The sequence below is a fragment of the Oncorhynchus gorbuscha genome, linkage group LG08, assembly GCF_021184085.1.
Source record: "Oncorhynchus gorbuscha isolate QuinsamMale2020 ecotype Even-year linkage group LG08, OgorEven_v1.0, whole genome shotgun sequence".
In the NCBI taxonomy this organism is placed as follows: Eukaryota; Metazoa; Chordata; class Actinopteri; order Salmoniformes; family Salmonidae; genus Oncorhynchus; species Oncorhynchus gorbuscha.
The window spans coordinates 77,820,601-77,842,752 of record NC_060180.1 but is presented as its reverse complement, the minus strand read 5'-3'; the positions used below and the strand labels follow the sequence as shown (position 1 = coordinate 77,842,752).

General features: G+C 49.5%; 1 protein-coding gene across 1 annotated transcript in view; it reads left to right on the top strand.

The window, feature by feature from the left end:
• The first annotated feature begins 5,166 nt into the window (after positions 1 to 5,166).
• LOC124042204 (zinc finger protein 414-like) overlaps positions 5,167 to 22,152 on the top strand; it is a 28,792-nt gene continuing 11,806 nt past the window's right edge. Inside the window, 6 exon segments of the mRNA XM_046360613.1 lie at positions 5,167 to 5,224; positions 5,443 to 5,566; positions 11,837 to 11,950; positions 16,236 to 16,341; positions 16,588 to 16,996; positions 16,999 to 17,149. Of these exon segments, the coding sequence (XP_046216569.1) occupies positions 5,222 to 5,224; positions 5,443 to 5,566; positions 11,837 to 11,950; positions 16,236 to 16,341; positions 16,588 to 16,996; positions 16,999 to 17,149 (907 nt within the window). The 5' untranslated portion in view covers positions 5,167 to 5,221.

The following is a 22,152-nucleotide window of genomic DNA, read 5'->3' as shown; positions in this document are numbered from 1 at the left end:
GATTCTGCCTCCTCAACCCTCCTCTCCTCCCTTTCTGCATCCTTTGACTCTCTATGTCCCCTATCTTCCAGGCCGGCTCGGTCCTCCCCTCCCGCTCCGTGGCTTGACGACTCATTGCGAGCTCACAGAACAGGGCTCCGGGCAGCCGAGCGGAAATGGAGGAAAACTCGCCTCCCTGCGGACCTGGCATCCTTTCACTCCCTCCTCTCTACATTTTCCTCCTCTGTCTCTGCTGCTAAAGCCACTTTCTACCACTCTAAATTCCAAGCATCTGCCTCTAACCCTAGGAAGCTCTTTGCCACCTTCTCCTCCCTCCTGAATCCTCCTCCCCCTCCCCCCTCCTCCCTCTCTGCAGATGACTTCGTCAACCATTTTGAAAAGAAGGTCGACGACATCCGATCCCCGTTTGCTAAGTCAAACGACACCGCTGGTTCTGCTCACACTGCCCTACCCTGTGCTCTGACCTCTTTCTCCCCTCTCTCTCCAGATGAAATCTCGCGTCTTGTGACGGCCGGCCGCCCAACAACCTGCCCGCTTGACCCTATCCCCTCCCCTCTTCTCCAGACCATTTCCGGAGACCTTCTCCCTTACCTCACCTCGCTCATCAACTCATCCTTGACCGCTGGCTACGTCCCTTCCGTCTTCAAGAGAGCGAGAGTTGCACCCCTTCTGAAAAAACCTACACTCGATCCCTCCGATGTTAACAACTACAGACCAGTATCCCTTCTTTCTTTTCTCTCCAAAACTCTTGAACGTGCCGTCCTTGGTCAGCTCTCCCGCTATCTCTCTCAGAATGACCTTCTTGATCCAAATCAGTCAGGTTTCAAGACTAGTCATTCAACTGAGACTGCTCTTCTCTGTATCACGGAGGCGCTCCGCACCGCTAAAGCTAACTCTCTCTCCTCTGCTCTCATCCTTCTAGACCTATCGGCTGCCTTCGATACTGTGAACCATCAGATCCTCCTCTCCACCCTCTCCGAGTTGGGCATCTCCGGCGCGGCCCACGCTTGGATTGCATCCTACCTGACAGGTCGCTCCTACCAGGTGGCGTGGCGAGAATCTGTCTCCTCACCACGCGCTCTCACCACTGGTGTCCCCCAGGGCTCTGTTCTAGGCCCTCTCCTATTCTCGCTATACACCAAGTCACTTGGCTCTGTCATAACCTCACATGGTCTCTCCTATCATTGCTATGCAGACGACACACAATTAATCTTCTCCTTTCCCCCTTCTGATGACCAGGTGGCGAATCGCATCTCTGCATGTCTGGCAGACATATCAGTGTGGATGACGGATCACCACCTCAAGCTGAACTTCGGCAAGACGGAGCTGCTCTTCCTCCCGGGGAAGGACTGCCCGTTCCATGATCTCGCCATCACGGTTGACAACTCCATTGTGTCCTCCTCCCAGAGCGCTAAGAACCTTGGCGTGATCCTGGACAATACCCTGTCGTTCTCAACTAACATCAAGGAGGTGGCCCGTTCCTGTAGGTTCATGCTCTACAACATCCGCAGAGTACGACCCTGCCTCACACAGGAAGCGGCGCAGGTCCTAATCCAGGCACTTGTCATCTCCCGTCTGGATTACTGCAACTCACTGTTGGCTGGGCTCCCTGCCTGTGCCATTAAACCCCTACAACTCATCCAGAACGCCGCAGCCCGTCTAGTGTTCAACCTTCCCAAGTTCTCTCACGTCACCCCACTCCTCCGCTCTCTCCACTGGCTTCCAGTTGAAGCTCGCATCCGCTACAAGACCATGGTGCTTGCCTACGGAACGGCACCTCAGTACCTCCAGGCTCTGATCAGGCCCTACACCCAAATAAGGGCACTGCGTTCATCCACCTCTGGCCTGCTCGCCTCCCTACCACTGAGGAAGTACAGTTCCCGCTCAGCCCAGTCAAAACTGTTCGCTGCTCTGGCTCCCCAATGGTGGAACAAACTCCCTCACGACGCCAGGACAGCGGAGTCAATCACCACCTTCCGGAGACACCTGAAACCCCATCTCTTTAAGGAATACTTAGGATAGGACAAAGTAATCCTTCTCACACCCCCCCCCCCCTTAAAATATTTAGATGCACTATCGTAAAGTGGCTGTTCCACTGGATGTCATAAGGTGAATGCACCAATTTGTAAGTCGCTCTGGATAAGAGCGTCTGCTAAATGACTTAAATGTAATGTAAATGTATTATTTATATCTATATATCTATTTATATCACCTCCCCTGTCTGATATCTTACCATTCTCTATGCCACAACATCTAAAGGTAGAAATGTCATGTTTTAGGTCATTGAAATGTACTGTGTCTGGATAATCCCTGTCGTTTCTCCTGATCCACAAACAAATCCACCACTTATTGTGTATAGGAGAGGTCACAATTTACGCGATAAATTGGTCCGTGCCAACTGCCAGCCACAAAAGAAAATCAGCCAGGCTCTTTTACGCCCTCTTCCAAATGGTAGCTATAAATGTAGAGGATGCGCACAGTGCAACAATATGATGAAGTGTGAATATTTATGCCACCCACACACAGGAAAACGTTTCCTAATAAATGACATCATTACGTGCTCCACCACCCATGTTATTTACATGATTAAATGTCCATGTGGGCTCTGCTATGTCGGGAAAACCTCTCGATCTCTCAACAGAGAATTTGTGAACACAAAAGTTCAATCAGGAGAAATGACAGGGATTATCCAGTCGCAATTTTTCCTTCCCCGCCAAACCCCATTCGATGGAACGGATGTGGGCGGGGCTAGGTCTACTTAAAAGGTGCTAATTTAACAAAACTCACAAATGCTCTGATGAAGGCTGTGAGGCCGATACGTAAAGCTTAGTAAAGATCAGTGGTACTACCAAGAGCAGTGTGCGGTTTCCTTTTTCATTCATCTGTTACCATGCACCTGCAAAACAATTGCTCAAGATGTGTGAGTGCCTTTTGAATTTAATATTTGACCCTTTGCCTTGATGACAGCTTGGCACACTCTTGGCATTATCTCAACCTTACATTACATAACTTTACAGTTATACACTACAGACACCCTGGTTTTGATTCCAGGCTGTATCACAACCAGCCATGACAATGTTTATTTTGTAACGGTTCGGGCAGCATAGGGCTGACATGCTGACCACACCGCTCGTGCCGTGTGCATTGCAAAATAAATGTACACATGCATGTTAGTCAATCATTGCACCCACACTGCTCGCATGCGCCAACGAGTGTCTGCGTTGCCAGGCGCTAAAATAGAAGTTGCTTCTATTTGTGACGTTGAACGCGATGCAAGTCCTAGTCTATGGTGTTGCCAGGGAACAGCACCCTCTTCGAAAGAAGTAGAAGGTGAAGATCTGCCTCTCTTACTGTGATGTAGGACCCCGTCCTTGAAACATCCTGCAGAGCAGCAGACTCCTCCTCTGGCACACGGCAGCGAGCTGCAGATCCCCTCCTGCAGAGCAGCAGACTCCTCCTCTGGGACACGGCGCGAGCTGCAGATCCCCTCCTGCAGAGCAGCAGACTCCTCCTCTGGGACACGGCGGCGAGCTGCAGATCCCCTCCTGCAGAGCAGCAGACTCCTCCTCTGGGACACGGCGGAGAGCTGCAGATCCCATCCTGGTCCTTGTGTCCATCCATCATGAAGATATGCAGGACACAGGTAGCCTTCACACATCTGAATTCCTCCAGGAGGCAGTCCCAGATGGCCCTGGTCACACAACCGTGCAGTGTTCTACACGTTAACTGTAGCCAATCGTTTTGACGGAATCTCCAGCTACAAGGTATCTGTAGGAATATGGAAGATAATGTCTTTATTAGACTTTTACATCATCAGGTCATTGTGGATTACTAAAGTATAATATCCCTGATAACAAATCATGATAACATTGGATTGATAGATACATGGGCACACACATGTTCATGTGTAGCATGTGACAATAACAGGATCATATCAAGGATAGCATCACAAATGAATACAGAAATACCACTTGGAGCTTGATGATGAGTTGATCATTGGAATCAGCTGTGCAGTACTGAGGAAAAAACAACAATGTGCCTCTTTGAGTCCCCAGGACTGAGAACCACTGCTCTTCATTGGGACCTCTTCATCTGTAGACAGGCCCCTTTGAGTCCTCAGGACTGAGAACCACTGCTCTCCATTGGGACCTCTTCATATGTAGACAGGCCCCTTTGAGTCCTCAGGACTGAGAACCACTGCTCTTCATTGGGACCTCTTCATATGTAGACTGGCCTTCATAGCTCTCTTTATCTGAGGACAGAAAACCTCACAAGAAACAGACTTCATTATAGTGAAGTCACCACAGTGAGTTGTATGTTACTATTATCGCCGTCCTCATAAGAACAGGAACTACACAAAAGTACCTGCCCTTTCCAGAATAGTCTCCTCTCTCACTTTGAGTTGGGGCTGCTGTCCTTTCACCCTCCTCCATGGCTGTTAGCTCGCTACCTACAAATGCTTTCGGATATTTTTTTTTTACAGTGATAAATACATCAAGATAGCTAGTTAATATGAAGTTAGGTAGCTGGTGATATTTCATTCACTTAGCTAGCTATCTATACAGGATGTGAAGTTGTCTAGATAGCTACCTCATTTAGCAGCTCATTTGAGTTAGTTAGCTAATAATAAATCAGGGTTTTTTAAAAACATTTTCAACATGTACTTATTAGCTTTAATAGGTTTTCCCAGCCATGTGGACAATTGGAAACAGGGCAGCAAAGTGTGTTTGCCGCCAGAGGGGTTTAGAGGATATTACTATTGAACTGTGTACCCATTTAGTAACCAGACCTCTATACAAACTTGCAATGCTGAATTATTGAAGCACCATATGCTGCTGGCACGCCCATATGCGATTCGCAATGTGCGGCAATTTACCGCTATCTAGTGTACATGCAGCAGTTTGTGGGCACCGCTGTTTCCCCGTTATAGTGCAGTTCATGTATTGTTTAGTGTTGTGTAAGTGTCTTGCATCGAACATGTTTTTTTAATAATTTTTTTTTTTTAGTTTGCCCCAACAAGATTTACATGCTAAAATCGCCACTTTAAAAAAAAACATATTACATATTTTATTTTTCTTTGAACATTTCCGAAATTCCGTAACCCGGAAGTACTTTTTTGATGTTGCGGACGAGACGCTGGTAAAAGACCTCATCAACGTTTTCCTTCTTGCTCACAAAATGATCAACGATAAATATTGATAATCCTAATTGCAAATGGGCTATGGTAAGAGTTATTTGTCTGGTTACATAGCTAGATAATCATTTCGGTATCTTATATATATATATATATTATTGTTATGTTTAGTTTAATAAACTAGCTACCGAAAAGTGTCTGTGACTGTTTTGACTGGCCAAGGAATGAATATAGTTAACCTAACAAGCATAATTAGCTACATGTCCTTTATATTGATATAACAGCATGGATTATTTTGTTTTAGGTAGTCTGAACTAGTGAGACTGCTGTCGTCTTCTCCGGTACCGCCAGTTGACCGCTCGTCCCCCACCACCATGTCTACGGGGATGGCCTCTGCACCTCTACTGCAGCCTACCAGCAACACAACCCAAGGTTTTATGCTTTTTTACTATTAACTATAATCAATAGGGACGATTGATAACGGAGCTTCGAGCTATTTTGACTGCTTCTGATCTTTTTTGAGTCGTCAAAAGAACGAATTGTTCGACTAATTTCTTTTAAAATTTAATTTGGACAAAAGAACGAGTCAGAATTCATCCGAGGCTGAAACATGACAAAAGAAAGTTGGCTGAGCTGGAACCGTAGCCCGATCCCATAGCAAATTAATGGTGTTTTTACGTTTGCAGAGCCTCTTCTCTGGCACAAAAATGTATCTCTTTTTATTTTACAACTACCATCTGGGTTTTTGAAACGAAACTGAAAAATAACAATTCGTGTAGAAAGTAAACATCCGCACCTCGATGGTGCCAATAGTGCTTATGTCTGCATAAGGAAGTAGGAAACGAATGGCATTTTTGGACTGTTTCTGGTCTAGCGATCGATGACGCTGCCCAACAATATGTAAATAGAAAGAGGAGATTATTCTGATTTAAAATGGTGCCCGATTTGAAAAACATGTAAATATACACATTGTTTGATATTAGGCGAAGTATACCAGAATGCCCCTCCGTATGAAAACAATGGGGGGGGGCTCAGCGTGCAAAAGGTATTTCAGTTGGGGGGAGGGGCTGCTTCTAAGGGCAAAAGGTATTTCAGTTGGGGGGGGGCTGCTCAGCGTTCTAAAAGGGCTGCTCAAAAGGGCAAAAGGTATTTCAGTTGGGGGGTGCTCAGCAAAAGTTCTAAGGGCAAAAGGTATTTCAGTTGGGGGGGGGGCTGCTCAGCTGCTCTAAGGGCAAAAGTTCTAAGGGCAAAAGGTATTTCAGTTGGGGGGGGGGGTATGCTGCAGCGTTCCAAGGGCAAAAGGTATTTCAGTTGGGGGGGGGGCTGCTCAGCGTTCTAAGGGCAAAAGGTATTTCAGTTGGGGGGCTGCTCAGCGTTCTAAGGGCAAAAGGTATTTCAGTTGGGGGGCTGTTCAGGGCAAAAGGTATTTCAGTTGGGGGGGGCTGCTCAGCGTTCTAAGGGCAAAAGGTATTTCAGTTGGGGGGCTGCTCAGCGTTCTAAGGGCAAAAGGTATTTCAGTTGGGGGGGGGGCTGCTCAGCGCTCTAAGGGCAAAAGGTATTTCAGTTGGGGGGCTGCTCAGCGTTCTAAGGGCAAAAGGTATTTCAGTATTTCAGTTGGGGGGGCTGCTCAGCGTTCTAAGGGCAAAAGGTATTTCAGCTGGGGGGGAATCTAAATAAACACATTACGAGATATCTGTTGAAGTAGACAGACATACCTATATTTCCCCTATAGGAAACAATGGTACGACCGGTCTCATTGTCAACTATCGAGAAGCAGGCATTGTGACACAATAAACTGGGAATAGAATGTTTGGAAGGCGAGTTGGTGCTCAATATAACTACTAGGAGCTGGTAGGGTGAAAAATGCACCAAAATAATGCCGGTTTTTTAGTGATTTCCTAAAAAAACTACAAGCATTTGGGACATATGGTAATATTATGAAACTGGGCTCCATGGCATATGCACTGAATTAGATTTTATCTGGAAAATGTGTCCAGCCTACCCAGTGTACAGCAGGTCAAATGAATGAGTCACTCTGGGGGGTGGGGGATCCATGACTCTCACAAGTCAGTGGAGAGTTGTTAAAAAAAAAATGACTCGTTCGAACTGCACATCACCATCTTGACGTTCCGATGCTGTTTTCAAATAACTACTGATTCGACACAACAGCGACGCTTGTGTCAAAGTAACAATAACACACTTTATTTTTTACATTTTTTTAACTAGGCAAGTCAGTTAAGATCAAATTCTTATTTTCAATGACGGCTTAGGAACAGTGGGTTAACTGGTCTAGGAACAGTGGATTAACTGGCCTAGGAACAGTGGGTTAACTGGCCTAGGAACAGTGGGTTAACTGGTCTAGGAACAGTGGGTTAACTGGCCTAGGAACAGTGGGTTAACTGGAACAGTGGGTTAGGAACAGTGGGTTAACTGGCCTAGGAACAGTGGGTTAACTGGCCTAGGAACAGTGGGTTAACTGGCCTAGGAACAGTGGGTTAACTGGTCTAGGAACAGTGGGTTAACTGGTCTAGGAACAGTGGGTTAACTGGTCTAGGAACAGTGGGTTAACTGGTCTAGGAACAGTGGGTTAACTGGTCTAGGAACAGTGGGTTAACTGGTCTAGGAACAGTGGGTTAACTGGTCTAGGAACAGTGGGTTAACTGGTCTAGGAACAGTGGGTTAACTGGTCTAGGAACAGTGGGTTAACTGCCTGTTCAGGGGCAGAACGACAGATTTGTTCCTTGTCAGATGATGATGCTTTGGACGTCACACTACCATCTGGGAGGTGTCAGAACTTTTATTTTATTTTTATCTAACTAGCTAAGTCAGTTAAGAACAAATTCTGATTTACACTGACTGCCTACCAAAAGGCCTCCTGTGGGGACGGGGATTAAAAGTCCCTGGGGGCATGGATGAGTCTGGTCCTGGGGGCATGGATGAGTCTGGTCCTGGGGGCATGGAGGAGTCTGGTCCTGGGGGCATGGAGGAGTCTGGTCCTGGGGGCATGGAGGAGTCTGGTCCTGGGGGCATGGAGGAGTCTGGTCCTGGGGGCATGGAGGAGTCTGGTCCTGGGGGCATGGAGGAGACTGGTCCTGGGGGCATGGAGGAGACTGGTCCTGGGGGCATGGAGGAGACTGGTCCTGGGGGCATGGAGGAGACTGGTCCTGGGGGCATGGAGGAGACTGGTCCTGGGGGCATGGAGGAGACTGGTCCTGGGGTTGGGGATGGGGGTGATGTGAACCTTGGCGTGATCCTGGACAACACCCTGTCGTTCTCAACCAACATCAAGGCGGTGGCCCGTTCCTGTAGGTTCATGCTCTACAACATCCGCAGAGTACGACCCTGCCTCACACAGGAAGCGGCGCAGGTCCTAATCCAGGCACTTGTCATCTCCCGTCTGGATTACTGCAACTCGCTGTTGGCTGGGCTCCCTGCCTGTGCCATTAAACCCCTACAACTCATCCAGAACGCCGCAGCCTGTCTGGTGTTCAACCTTCCCAAGTTCTCTCACATCACCCCGCTCCTCCGCTCTCTCCACTGGCTTCCAGTTGAAGCTCGCATCCGCTACAAGACCATGGTGCTTGCCTACGGAGCTGTGAGGGGAACGGCACCTCAGTACCTCCAGGCTCTGATCAGGCCCTACACCCAAACAAGGGCACTGCGTTCATCCACCTCTGGCCTGCTCGCCTCCCTACCACTGAGGAAGTACAGTTCCCGCTCAGCCCAGTCAAAACTGTTCGCTGCTCTGGCCCCCCAATGGTGGAACAAACTCCCTCACGACGCCAGGACAGCGGAGTCAATCACCACCTTCCGGAGACACCTGAAACCCCACCTCTTTAAGGAATACCTAGGATAGGATAAGTAATCCTTCTCACCCCCCTTTAAGATTTAGATGCACTATTGTAAAGTGACTGTTCCACTGGATGTCATAAGGTGAATGCACCAATTTGTAAGTCGCTCTGGATAAGAGCGTCTGCTAAATGACTTAAATGTAAATGTGGACAGACTGGTTCTGGGGTTGGGGTTGGGGGTGATGTGGACACTGGTTCTGGGGTTGGGGGTGATGTGGACAGACTAGGGGTGATGTGGACAGACTGGTTCTGGGGTTGGGGATGGGGGTGATGTGGACAGACTGGGGGTGATGTGGACAGACTGGTTCTGGGGTTGGGGATGGGGTGATGTGGACAGACTGGGGGTGATGTGGACAGACTGGTTCTGGGGTTGGGGATGGGGGTGATGTGGACAGACTGGGGGTGATGTGGGCAGACTGGTTCTGGGGATGGGGGTGATGTGGACAGACTGGGGGTGATGTGGACAGACTGGTTCTGGGGTTGGGGATGGGGGTGATGTGGACACTGGTTCTGGGGATGGGGGTGATGTGAACACACTGGTTCTGGGGATGGGGGTGATGTGAACACACTGGTTCTGGGGATGGGGGTGATGTGGACACACTGGTTCTGGGGATGGGGGTGATGTGGACAGACTGGTTCTGGGGATGGGGATGGGGGTGATGTGGACAGACTGGTTCTGGGGATGGGGATGGGGTGATGTGGACAGACTGGTTTTGGGGATGGGGTGATGTGGACAGACTGGTTATGGGGATGGGGTGATGTGGACAGACTGGTTCTGAGGATGGGGATGGGGGTGATGTGGACAGACTGGTTCTGGGGATGGGGTGATGTGGACAGACTGGTTCTGGGATGGGGATGGGGGTGATGTGGACAGACTGGTTCTGGGGATGGGGGTGATGGGGATGGGGGGATGATGTGGACAGACTGGTTCTGGGGATGGGGGTGATGTGGACAGACTGGTTCTGGGGATGATGTGGACAGACTGGTTCTGGGGATGGGGGTGATGTGGACAGACTGGTTCTGGGGATGGTGTGGACAGACTGGTTCTGGGGATGGTGTGGACAGACTGGTTCGGGGGATGGTGTGGACAGACTGGTTCTGGGGATGGTGTGGACAGACTGGTTCTGGGGATGATGTGGACAGACTGGTTCTGGGGATGGTGTGGACAGACTGGTTCTGGGGATGGTGTGGACAGACTGGTTCTGGGGATGATGTGGACAGACTGGTTCTGGGGATGATGTGGACAGACTGGTTCTGGGGATGATGTGGACAGACTGGTTCTGGGGATGGGGGTGATGTGGACAGACTGGTTCTGGGGATGGGGGTGATGTGGACAGACTGGTTCTGGGGATGGGGGTGATGGACTGGTTCTGGGGATGATGTGGACAGACTGGTTCTGGGGATGGGGGTGGGGGTGATGTGGACAGACTGGTTTTGGGGATGGGGGTGGGGGTGATGTGGACAGACTGGTTCTGGGGATGGGGGTGATGTGGACAGACTGGTTCTGGGGATGGGGGTGGGGGTGATGTGGACAGACTGGTTCTGGGGGTGGGGGTGATGGGGTGGGGGGGTGGGGGTGGGGGTGGGGATGGGGGTGATGTGGACAGACTGGTTCTGGGGGTGGGGGTGATGTGGACAGACTGGTTCTGGGGGTGGGGATGGGGGTGGGGGTGGGGGTGATGTGGACAGACTGGTTCTGGGGGTGGGGGGGGGATGGGGGTGGGGGTGATGTGGACAGACTGGTTCTGGGGATGGGGATGGGGATGGGGATGGGGGGGGTGATGTGGACAGACTGGTTCTGGGGGTGGGGGTGGGGATGGGGGTGATGTGGACAGACACTTATTAATTGATACTGTGTTCACATATGAATGCTCTTGGCTGAATGGAAGCCAATACCCCGCAACAATGTTCCAACATCTAGTGGAAAGCCTTCCCAGAAGAGTGGAGGCTGTTATAGCAACAATGTTCCAACATCAAGTGGAAAGCCTTCCCAGAAGAGTGGAGGCTGTTATAGCAACAATGTTCCAACATCAAGTGGAAAGCCTTCCCAGAAGAGTGGAGGCTGTTATAGCAGCAATGTTCCAACATCAAGTGGAAAGCCTTCCCAGAAGAGTGGAGGCTGTTATAGCAACAATGTTCCAACATCAAGTGGAAAGCCTTCCCAGAAGAGTGGAGGCTGTTATAGCAGCAATGTTCCAACATCAAGTGGAAAGCCTTCCCAGAAGAGTGGAGGCTGTTATAGCAACAATGTTCCAACATCAAGTGGAAAGCCTTCCCAGAAGAGTGGAGGCTGTTATAGCAACAATGTTCCAACATCTAGTGGAAAGCCTTCCCAGAAGAGTGGAGGCTGTTATAGCAGCAATGTTCCAACATCTAGTGGAAAGCCTTCCCAGAAGAGTGGAGGCTGTTATAGCAGCAATGTTCCTACATCTAGTGGAAAGCCTTCCCAGAAGAGTGGAGGCTGTTATAGCAGGGCAGGAGGGACCAACTCCATATTAATGCCCCTGATTTTGGAATGAGATGTTTGATGAGCAGGTGTCCATATACTTTGGTCACTTAGTTTCTTCTTTCATATTAGTGAGAAATAATTTTGTAAAAAACAAAGAGGTTTAAAGGACTTAAAACCGTTTTATAGGGTTAGAGTTCTCACACAGCCATATTGACATGCTGCAGCCTGTTTACGGAAAACAGACAGAAGACAGGGAGGACTACCTGTGCTAATTAGCCGTCTCCGAACACCTGTGTGTAAACGAAAGCCACAAACGTGTTGTCGCTGAACAATATTATCGACTGCAACTGTTTTAAAACATTTGAAAAGAAGCAAGCTGTTGTGTTTCCTCTCTCTCTATAGGTCAGAGAATGCCCTGCACGTTATACGGCTGCCATCGTGTCTACGCGGACACAGACAGCCTGGCCAAACACATCAAGGACCATCAGAATCACATCCCCACTCAGTCCCTCCCAGGTAAGCTCGTAGAATACAACTTCCTGGATCTTGGAGGAGACAAGGTTTCCTGGATAAAGGTAGACTCAGAAATACCTGAACTGCTGTGTGTGTGTGTGTGTGTGTGTGTGTGTGTGTGTGTGTGTGCGTGTGTGTGTGTGTGTGTATACAAAAAAACATCACTGAAGACAGTTACAATTATTATAGTCAGGTTAAAGTTGCACTATGCAGAAATCGCTCTGTCGTTTCCTGGTTGCTGAAATTCTATTAGTTCTCATAATTAAAGTTTTTGTGACAAAACAAGGAAGTATTGTGTACAGAATCATTGTACCATCTAAACTGCAGTGAAATATATTTTTCCATAACCAAAAATATTGTATTTTCAGCTGGTGTACCTTACTGAAGGTCAAAGATGCAAACAACAAAACACTAGGGCCCACAATAAACCCAACCAAGGCAAACACCTGGGCAGCACTAGGGCCCACAATAAACCCAACCAAGGCAAACACCTGGGCAGCACTAGGGCCCACAATAAACCCAACCAAGGCAAACACCTGGGCAGCACTAGGGCCCACAATAAACCCAACCAAGGCAAACACCTGGGCAGCACTAGGACCCACAATAAACCCAACCAAGGCAAACACCTGGGCAGCACTAGGGCCCACAATAAACCCAACCAAGGCAAACACCTGGGCAGCACTAGGACCCACAATAAACCCAACCAAGGCAAACACCTGGGCAGCACTAGGGCCCACAATAAACCCAACCAAGGCAAACACCTGGGCAGCACTAGGACCCACAATAAACCCAACCAAGGCAAACACCTGGGCAGCACTAGGACCCACAATAAACCCAACCAAGGCAAACACCTGGGCAGCACTAGGGCCCACAATAAACCCAACCAAGGCAAACACCTGGGCAGCACTAGGGCCCACAATAAACCCAACCAAGGCAAACACCTGGGCAGCACTAGGGCCCACAATAAACCCAACCAAGGCAAACACCTGGGCAGCACTAGGACCCACAATAAACCCAACCAAGGCAAACACCTGGGCAGCACTAGGACCCACAATAAACCCAACCAAGGCAAACACCTGGGCAGCACTAGGACCCACAATAAACCCAACCAAGGCAAACACCTGGGCAGCACTAGGGCCCACAATAAACCCAACCAAGGCAAACACCTGGGCAGCACTAGGGCCCACAATAAACCCAACCAAGGCAAACACCTGGGCAGCACTAGGACCCACAATAAACCCAACCGAGGCAAACACCTGGGCAGCACTAGGGCCCACAATAAACCCAACCAAGGCAAACACCTGGGCAGCACTAGGGCCCACAATAAACCCAACCAAGGCAAACACCTGGGCAGCACTAGGGCCCACAATAAACCCAACCAAGGCAAACACCTGGGCAGCACTAGGACCCACAATAAACCCAACCAAGGCAAACACCTGGGCAGCACTAGGACCCACAATAAACCCAACCAAGGCAAACACCTGGGCAGCACTAGGACCCACAATAAACCCAACCAAGGCAAACACCTGGGCAGCACTAGGGCCCACAATAAACCCAACCAAGGCAAACACCTGGGCAGCACTAGGGCCCACAATAAACCCAACCAAGGCAAACACCTGGGCAGCACTAGGACCCACAATAAACCCAACCGAGGCAAACACCTGGGCAGCACTAGGGCCCACAATAAACCCAACCAAGGCAAACACCTGGGCAGCACTAGGGCCCACAATAAACCCAACCAAGGCAAACACCTGGGCAGCACTAGGGCCCACAATAAACCCAACCAAGGCAAACACCTGGGCAGCACTAGGGCCCACAATAAACCCAACCAAGGCAAACACCTGGGCAGCACTAGGGCCCACAATAAACCCAACCAAGGCAAACACCTGGGCAGCACTAGGGCCCACAATAAACCCAACCAAGGCAAACACCTGGGCAGCACTAGGGCCCACAATAAACCCAACCAAGGCAAACACCTGGGCAGCAAGGAGAGAGTGGTGACTTACCAGGATGGTAGCTAGGAGAGAATCACCTTGGAAGGATGTAGTTTACGATGCAGGATAGGGTGCCCAGGTATATCACAGTAGACAGCAGTCTGCTCAGATAATGCCTCAGAGCTGGATAGGGTGCCCAGGTATATCACAGTAGACAGGAGTCTGCTCTCTCTCTCCCAGGTAAAGTGTTCCTCTCTCTCTCCCAGGTAAAGTGTTCCTCTCTCTCTCTCTCTCCCCAGGTAAAGTGTTCCTCTCTCTCTCTCTCCAGGTAAAGTGTTCCTCTCTCTCTCTCTCCAGGTAAAGTGTTCCTCTCTCTCCCTCTCCAGGTAAAGTGTTCCTCTCTCTCTCTCTCCCTCTCCCAGGTAAAGTGTTCCTCTCTCTCTCTCCAGGTAAAGTGTTCCTCCCTCTCTCTCTCCCAGGTAAAGTGTTCCTCTCTCTCTCTCTCTCCAGGTACAGTGTTCCTCTCTCTCCCAGGTACAGTGTTCCTCTCTCTCCCTCTCCCAGGTACAGTGTTCCTCTCTCTCTCTCCAGGTAAAGTGTTCCTCTCTCTCTCTCCAGGTAAAGTGTTCCTCTGCTCTCTGCTCTCTCTCTCCTGCCAGGTAAAGTGTTCCTCTCTCTCTCTCTCTCTCTCTCTCTCTCTCTCTCTCTCTCTCTCTCTCTCTCTCTCTCTCTCTCTCTCTCTCTCTCTCTCTCTCAGGTACAGTGTTCTTCTCTCTCTCTCTCTCAGGTACAGTGTTCTTCTCTCTCTCTCTCTCTCAGGTACAGTGTTCTTCTCTCTCTCTCTCTCTCAGGTACAGTGTTCTGCTCTCTCTCTCTCTCAGGTACAGTGTTCCTCTCTCTCTCTCTCTCCAGGTAAAGTGTTCCTCTGCTCTCTCTCTCTCTCAGGTACAGTGTTCCTCTCTCTCTCTCCAGGTAAAGTGTTCCTCTCTCTCTCTCTCTCTCTCTCTCTCTCTCTCTCTCTCTCCAGGTAAAGTGTTCCTCTGCTCTCTCCCTCTCCCAGGTACAGTGTTCCTCTCTCTCTCTCCAGGTAAAGTGTTCCTCTCTCTCTCTCTCTCTCTCTCTCTCTCTCTCTCTCCAGGTAAAGTGTTCCTCTGCTCTCTCTCTCTCTCCAGGTAAAGTGTTCCTCTGCTCTCTCCCTCTCCCAGGTACAGTGTTCCTCTCTCTCTCTCCAGGTAAAGTGTTCCTCTCTCTCTCTCTCTCTCTCTCTCTCCAGGTAAAGTGTTCCTCTGCTCTCTCTCTCTCTCTCCAGGTAAAGTGTTCCTCTGCTCTCTCTCTCTCTCCAGGTAAAGTGTTCCTCTGCTCTCTCTCTCTCTCCAGGTAAAGTGTTCCTCTGCTCTCTCTCTCTCTCCAGGTAAAGTGTTCCTCTGCTCTCTCTCTCTAAAGTGTTCCTCTGCAGGTAAAGTGTTCCTCTCTCTCTCCCTCTCCCAGGTACAGTGTTCCTCTCTCTCTCTCCAGGTAAAGTGTTCCTCTGCTCTCTCTCTCTCCCTCTCCCAGGTAAAGTGTTCCTCTCTCTCTCTCCAGGTAAAGTGTTCCTCTCTCTCTCTCCAGGTAAAGTGTTCCTCTCTCTCTCTCCAGGTAAAGTGTTCCTCTGCTCTCTGCTCTCTCTCTCCTGCCAGGTAAAGTGTTCCTCTCTCTCTCTCTCTCTCTCCAGGTAAAGTGTTCCTCTGCTCTCTCTCTCTCCCTCTCCCAGGTAAAGTGTTCCTCTCTCTCTCCCTCTCCCAGGTAAAGTGTTCCTCTCTCTCTCTCCAGGTAAAGTGTTCCTCTGCTCTCTGCTCTCTCTCTCCTGCCAGGTAAAGTGTTCCTCTCTCTCTCTCTCTCCAGGTAAAGTGTTCCTCTCTCTCTCTCTCAGGTAAAGTGTTCCTCTCTCTCTCTCTCTCTCTCCAGGTAAAGTGTTTCCTCTCTCCCAGGTAAAGTGTTTCTCTCTCTCCAGGTAAAGTGTTTCTCTCTCTCTCCAGGTCTCTCTCCAGGTAAGGTAGTGTTTCCTCTCTCCAGGTAAAGTGTTTCTCTCTCTCTCAGGTAAAGTGTTTCTCTCTCTCCAGGTAAAGTGTTTCTCTCTCTCTCAGGTAAAGTGTTTCTCTCTCTCCAGGTAAAGTGTTCTCTCTCCAGGTAAAGTGTTCCTCTCTCTCTCTCTCTCTCCAGGTAAAGGTAAAGTGTTCCTCTCTCTCTCTCTCTCTCTCTCAGGTAAAGTGTTTCTCTCTCTCTCCAGGTAAAGTGTTCCTCTCTCTCTCTCTCTCTCAGGTAAAGTGTTCCTCTCTCTTTCCTGCCAGGTAAAGTGTTCCTCTCTCTCTCTCCAGGTAAAGTGTTCCTCTGCTCCTTCATTGGCTGCAACGGCTCCTTTCCCAGCATGCAGCATCTGATGGAACATATGAGACAACACCACAAACCCAATACGTACTTCCTGTAGGTATTTGTGTGTGTGTGTGTGTGTGTGTGTAGAGCAGAGAGATATCTTATCTTAGGGTGTGTGTGTGTAGAGAGAGATCTTATCTTAGGGTGTGTGTGTGTGTGTGTAGAGCAGAGAGAGATCTTATCTTAGGGTGTGTGTGTGTGTGCACGAAGAGATACACTCAGTGCTACTCATCATTTTCCAGATGTCCCTCTGACAAGTGTGATGATTGTCTTGATTCCCCTCTTTGTCTCTGCCAGGTGTCAGAGTTGTCGGTCCAAGCTGCGCTCCTACCGCGCCCTCCTCAAACACCTCCACACCTGTGCTAAGGTAGCCAAGAGCAAGGCCAAGGCTGGCGAGCAGGCAGAGGTCAAGCCGGACCCTGACCCCGATGCTGCTGTTCCCATGGGTACAGACCAGGAGACCCCACAGCAGCAAGAGCCCATGGAGTCCGAGCCCTCCCACCCTGTCCATGGGCCTACCGGGTCTGACCATCTCTCTGCCCAGGCTCCCTACCAGCCCCCAGAGGATGGATCTCTCCTCGGCCTGGACCTCAACACGGCCCTGCTCCCTGGAGCCTTCTCCCTCCAGGAGGGAGGTGGTGGGGGATTGTCAGACACCCAGCCCCCAGGCCTCACAGACCAGCGCCTGATGGATCCTATGGCTCCTTCTCACAGTACCTTCAATCTCCACTGGAAGTTTCTGGACCGGCGCCACAACAGCAGAGGCCCCCCAGGCCCGTCCCTTCGGCTCTACCTTCCTCCCCGCCCCCCCAGACCTCCACCCCGCCCGGCTCCAACGCTCGCTGGAGGAAGAACCAAGGTGATAACAGCTTGTTTGGTTGAATCTCAAGGAAATGGTGTCATTTCTATTTGGTTTCAATTACTTTTTGCCCGCAGCCCGTTTGAGGAGCGAGAGGTGCTCAACGTTGACCCTACCCTACCCTACCCTAATCTACCCTACCCTACCCTACCCTAATCTACCCTACCCTAATCTACCCTACCCTAATCTACCCTACCCTACCCCCTAATCTACCCTAACCTAATCTACCCTAATCTACCCTAATCTACCCTACCCTACCCACCCCCTAATCTACCCTACCCACCCCCTAACCTACCCTACCCTAATCTACCCTACCCTAATCTACCCTACCCACCCACCCCTAATCTACCCTACCCTAATCTACCCTACCCTACCCACCCCCTAACGTACCCTAACCTAATCTACCCTACCCTAATCTACCCTACCCTAATCTACCCTACCCTACCCACCCCCTAACGTACCCTACCCACCCCCCCTCTACCCTACCCTAATCTACCCTACCCACCTACCCACCCCTACCCTACCCACCTACCCCTACCCTACCCACCTACCCCCTAACGTACCCTACCCTACCCACCCACCTCCTAACCACCCACCTCCTAACATACCCTACCCACCCCTACCCTACCCACCCACCCCCTACCTACCCTACACCCCCTACCCTACCCTACCCCCCTACCGTACCCTACCCACCCACCCCCTACCGTACCCTACCCTACCCACCCACCCCTAACTACCCACCCACCCCCTACCCTACCCTACCCACCCCCTACCCTACCCACCCACCCCCTACCCTACCCTACCGTGAGACATCTGTGTTGAGTTGATATCACTAAGCCTTAACAGGGTTGGCAAAAAATGTACCTTTATATCATCATGAAGGGGGGTCCCTCCCCCTCCCTTCAGACCGCTGCCCCCTCCCTTCCCACCCTGCGTTTTAGATGGGGGGACCCTCCCACCCGCCCTAGATGGGGGGACCCTCCCTTCAGACCGCTGTGTTTTAGAAGGGGGCCCTAACGCTGCGCTTTAGATGGGGGGGGCCTCCCTTCAGAACGCTGCGCTTTAGATGGGGGGGGGCCTCCCTTCAGAACGCTGCGCTTTAGATGGGGGAGGGGCCCTCCTTCAGAACGCTGCGCTTTAGATGGGGGGCCCTCCTTCAGAACGCTGCGCTTTAGATAGGGGGGGCCCTCCTTCAGAACGCTGCGCTTTAGATGGGGGGGGCCCTAAACGCTGCGCTTTAGATGGGGGGCCCTCCTTCAGACCGTTGCGTTTTAGATGGGGGGGCCCTTCAGACCGCTGCGTTTTAGATGGGGGGGGCCCTCCCTTCAGACCGCTGCGTTTTAGATGGGGGGGGGGCCCTTCAGACCGCTGCGTTTTATCTGGTACATCATTTACATAATGCGATAATGAAGAAGAGAAAAAGACAAGTATTAAATGATATCAAACTCAACCGTTGTATTTTCCAGTGATGTCTGAATGGTAGGCTGGGGTAAAACGGGTCAACTCGTCTACAGCCCCGGTCTAAAGGTTTACAACAACTACTCTTTCAAGGGTTTCTCTTTATTTTTACTACTTTCTACATTGTAGAATAATAGTGAAGACATCAAAACTAGGAAATAACACATTATGGAATCATGTAGTGACAAGGGTATGCAAAGCTGTCCATCAAGGTAAAGGCTATTTGAATCTCAAATATAAAATATATTTAAATTTGTTTAACACTTTATTGGTTACTACATGATTCCATATGTGTCATTCCATAGTTGTGATGTCTTTACTATTATTCTACAATGTAGAAAATAAAGCAAAATTCATTGAATGAGTAGTTGTGAACTAACTTTTGACAGGGTAGCCTAGTGGTTAGAGCGTTGGACTAGTAACCGAAAGGTTGCAAGTTCAAATCCCCGAGCTGACAAGGTACAAATCTGTCGTTCTGCCCCTGAACAGGCAGTTAACCCACTGTTCCTAGACCAGTTAACCCACTGTTCCTAGACCAGTTAACCCACTGTTCCCACCCCTAGACCAGTTAACCCACTGTTCCTAGACCAGTTAACCCACTGTTCCTTGGCCAGTTAACCCACTGTTCCCCCAGTTAACCCACTGTTCCTAGGCCAGTTAACCCACTGTTCCTAGACCAGTTAACCCACTGTTCCTAGGCCAGTTAACCCACTGTTCCTAGGCCAGTTAACCCACTGTTCCTAGGCCAGTTAACCCACTGTTCCTAGGCCAGTTAACCCACTGTTCCTAGGCCAGTTAACCCACTGTTCCTAGGCCAGTTAACCCACTGTTCCTAGGCCAGTTAACCCACTGTTCCTAGGCCAGTTAACCCACTGTTCCTAGGCCAGTTAACCCACTGTTCCTAGACCAGTTAACCCACTGTTCCTAGACCAGTTAACCCACTGTTCCTAGACCAGTTAACCCACTGTTCCTAGGCCAGTTAACCCACTGTTCCTAGGCCAGTTAACCCACTGTTCCTAGGCCAGTTAACCCACTGTTCCTAGGCCAGTTAACCCACTGTTCCTAGGCCAGTTAACCCACTGTTCCCAGGCCGTCATTGAAAATAAGAATGTGTTCTTAACTGACTTGCCTGGTTAAATGAAGGTCAAATGAAGGTCGTAAGAAGTCTCTTTCTAATGGGTAAATATGGAAAGAACGCTTGGAATTCACGTCCGCGTTAGTTCATGTTGACTTTTAGTCCTATTTTAGCCTGGTCCCAGATCTGTTTGTGCTATAGTCAACTGCAACGACCATAGGAGTTGGGGGCTACACGGATCTATAAACAGATCTGGGACCACCAGGCTAGTCCTGTTGGAGATCCCTGGATGAAACAGACAGACGTGCTGATTGCAGTGATGAGTGAATTGTGTTTTATCGTGTTGCACTGTCCTGCCAGACGCTCCGGGGTCTCTAAGACACAGATGGACCTCTCCTCCTCCAGCCAATCACAGGTTAACTAGAGATGGAGCGCAGGTGAGACATGGAGAAACCACTAAACACACACAACTAGAGAGAGAGAGAGAGACCACTAAACACACACAACTAGAGAGAGAGAGACCACTAAACACACACAACGAGAGAGAGAGAGACCACTAAACACACACAACTAGAGAGAGAGAGAGACCACTAAACACACACAACTAGAGAGAGAGAGAGACCACTAAACACACACAACTAGAGAGAGAGAGACCACTAAACACACACAACTAGAGAGAGAGACCACTAAACACACAACTAGAGAGAGAGAGACCACCACTAAACACACACAACTAGAGAGAGAGAGAGAGACCACTAAACACACACAACTAGAGAGAGAGAGAGAGACCACTAAACACACACAACTAGAGAGAGAGAGACCACTAAACACACACAACTAGAGAGAGAGAGAGAGACCACTAAACACACACAACTAGAGAGAGAGAGAGACCACTAAACACACACAACTAGAGAGAGAGAGAGACCACTAAACACACACAACTAGAGAGAGAGAGAGAGACCACTAAACACACACAACTAGAGAGAGAGAGAGAGACCACTAAACACACACAACTAGAGAGAGAGAGAGAGACCACTAAACACACACAACTAGAGAGAGAGAGAGAGAGACCACTAAACACACACAACTAGAGAGAGAGAGACCACTAAACACACACAACTAGAGAGAGAGAGAGAGAGAGACCACTAAACACACACAACTAGAGAGAGAGACCACTAAACACACACAACTAGAGAGAGAGAGAGAGAGACCACTAAACACACACACTAGAGAGAGAGAGAGAGACTACTAAACACACACAACTAGAGAGAGAGAGAGACCACTAAACACATACAACTAGAGAGAGAGAGACCACTAAACACACACAACTAGAGAGAGAGACCACTAAACACACAACTAGAGAGAGAGAGAGACCACTAAACACACACAACTAGAGAGAGAGACCACTAAACACACACAAGTGAGACTACTAAACACACACAAGTGAGACTACTAAACACACAACTAGAGAGAGAGAGACCACTAAACACACACAACTAGAGAGAGAGAGACTACTAAACACACACAACTAGAGAGAGAGAGACCACTAAACACACACAACTAGAGAGAGAGAGAGAGACTACTAAACACACACAACTAGAGAGAGAGAGACCACTAAACACACACACAACTAGAGAGAGAGAGACCACTAAACACACACACAACTAGAGAGAGAGAGACCACTAAACACACACACAACTAGAGAGAGAGAGACCACTAAACACACACAACTAGAGAGAGACCACTAAACACACACAACTAGAGAGAGAGAGAGAGACCACTAAACACACAACTAGAGAGAGACCACTAAACACACACACAACTAGAGAGAGAGAGACCACTAAACACACACAACTAGAGAGAGAGAGACCACTAAACACACACAACTAGAGAGAGAGAGAGAGACCACTAAACACACACAACTAGAGAGAGAGAGAGACCACTAAACACACACAACTAGAGAGAGAGAGACCACTAAACACACACAACTAGAGAGAGAGAGACCACTAAACACACACAACTAGAGAGAGACCACTAAACACACACAACTAGAGAGAGAGAGAGACCACTAAACACACACACAACTAGAGGCTGGAGAGAGAGAGACCACTAAACACACACACAACTAGAGAGAGAGAGAGAGACCACTAAACACACACAAAACTAGAGAGAGAGAGAGACCACTAAACACACACAACTAGAGAGAGAGAGAGACACTAAACACACACAACTAGAGAGAGAGAGAGAGAGACCACTAAACACACACAACTAGAGAGAGAGAGAGAGAGACCACTAAACACACACAACTAGAGAGAGAGAGAGACTACTAAACACACACAACTAGAGAGAGAGAGAGACCACTAAACACACACACAACTAGAGAGAGAGAGAGAGAGACCACTAAACACACACACAACTAGAGAGAGAGAGAGAGACCACTAAACACACACACAACTAGAGAGAGAGAGAG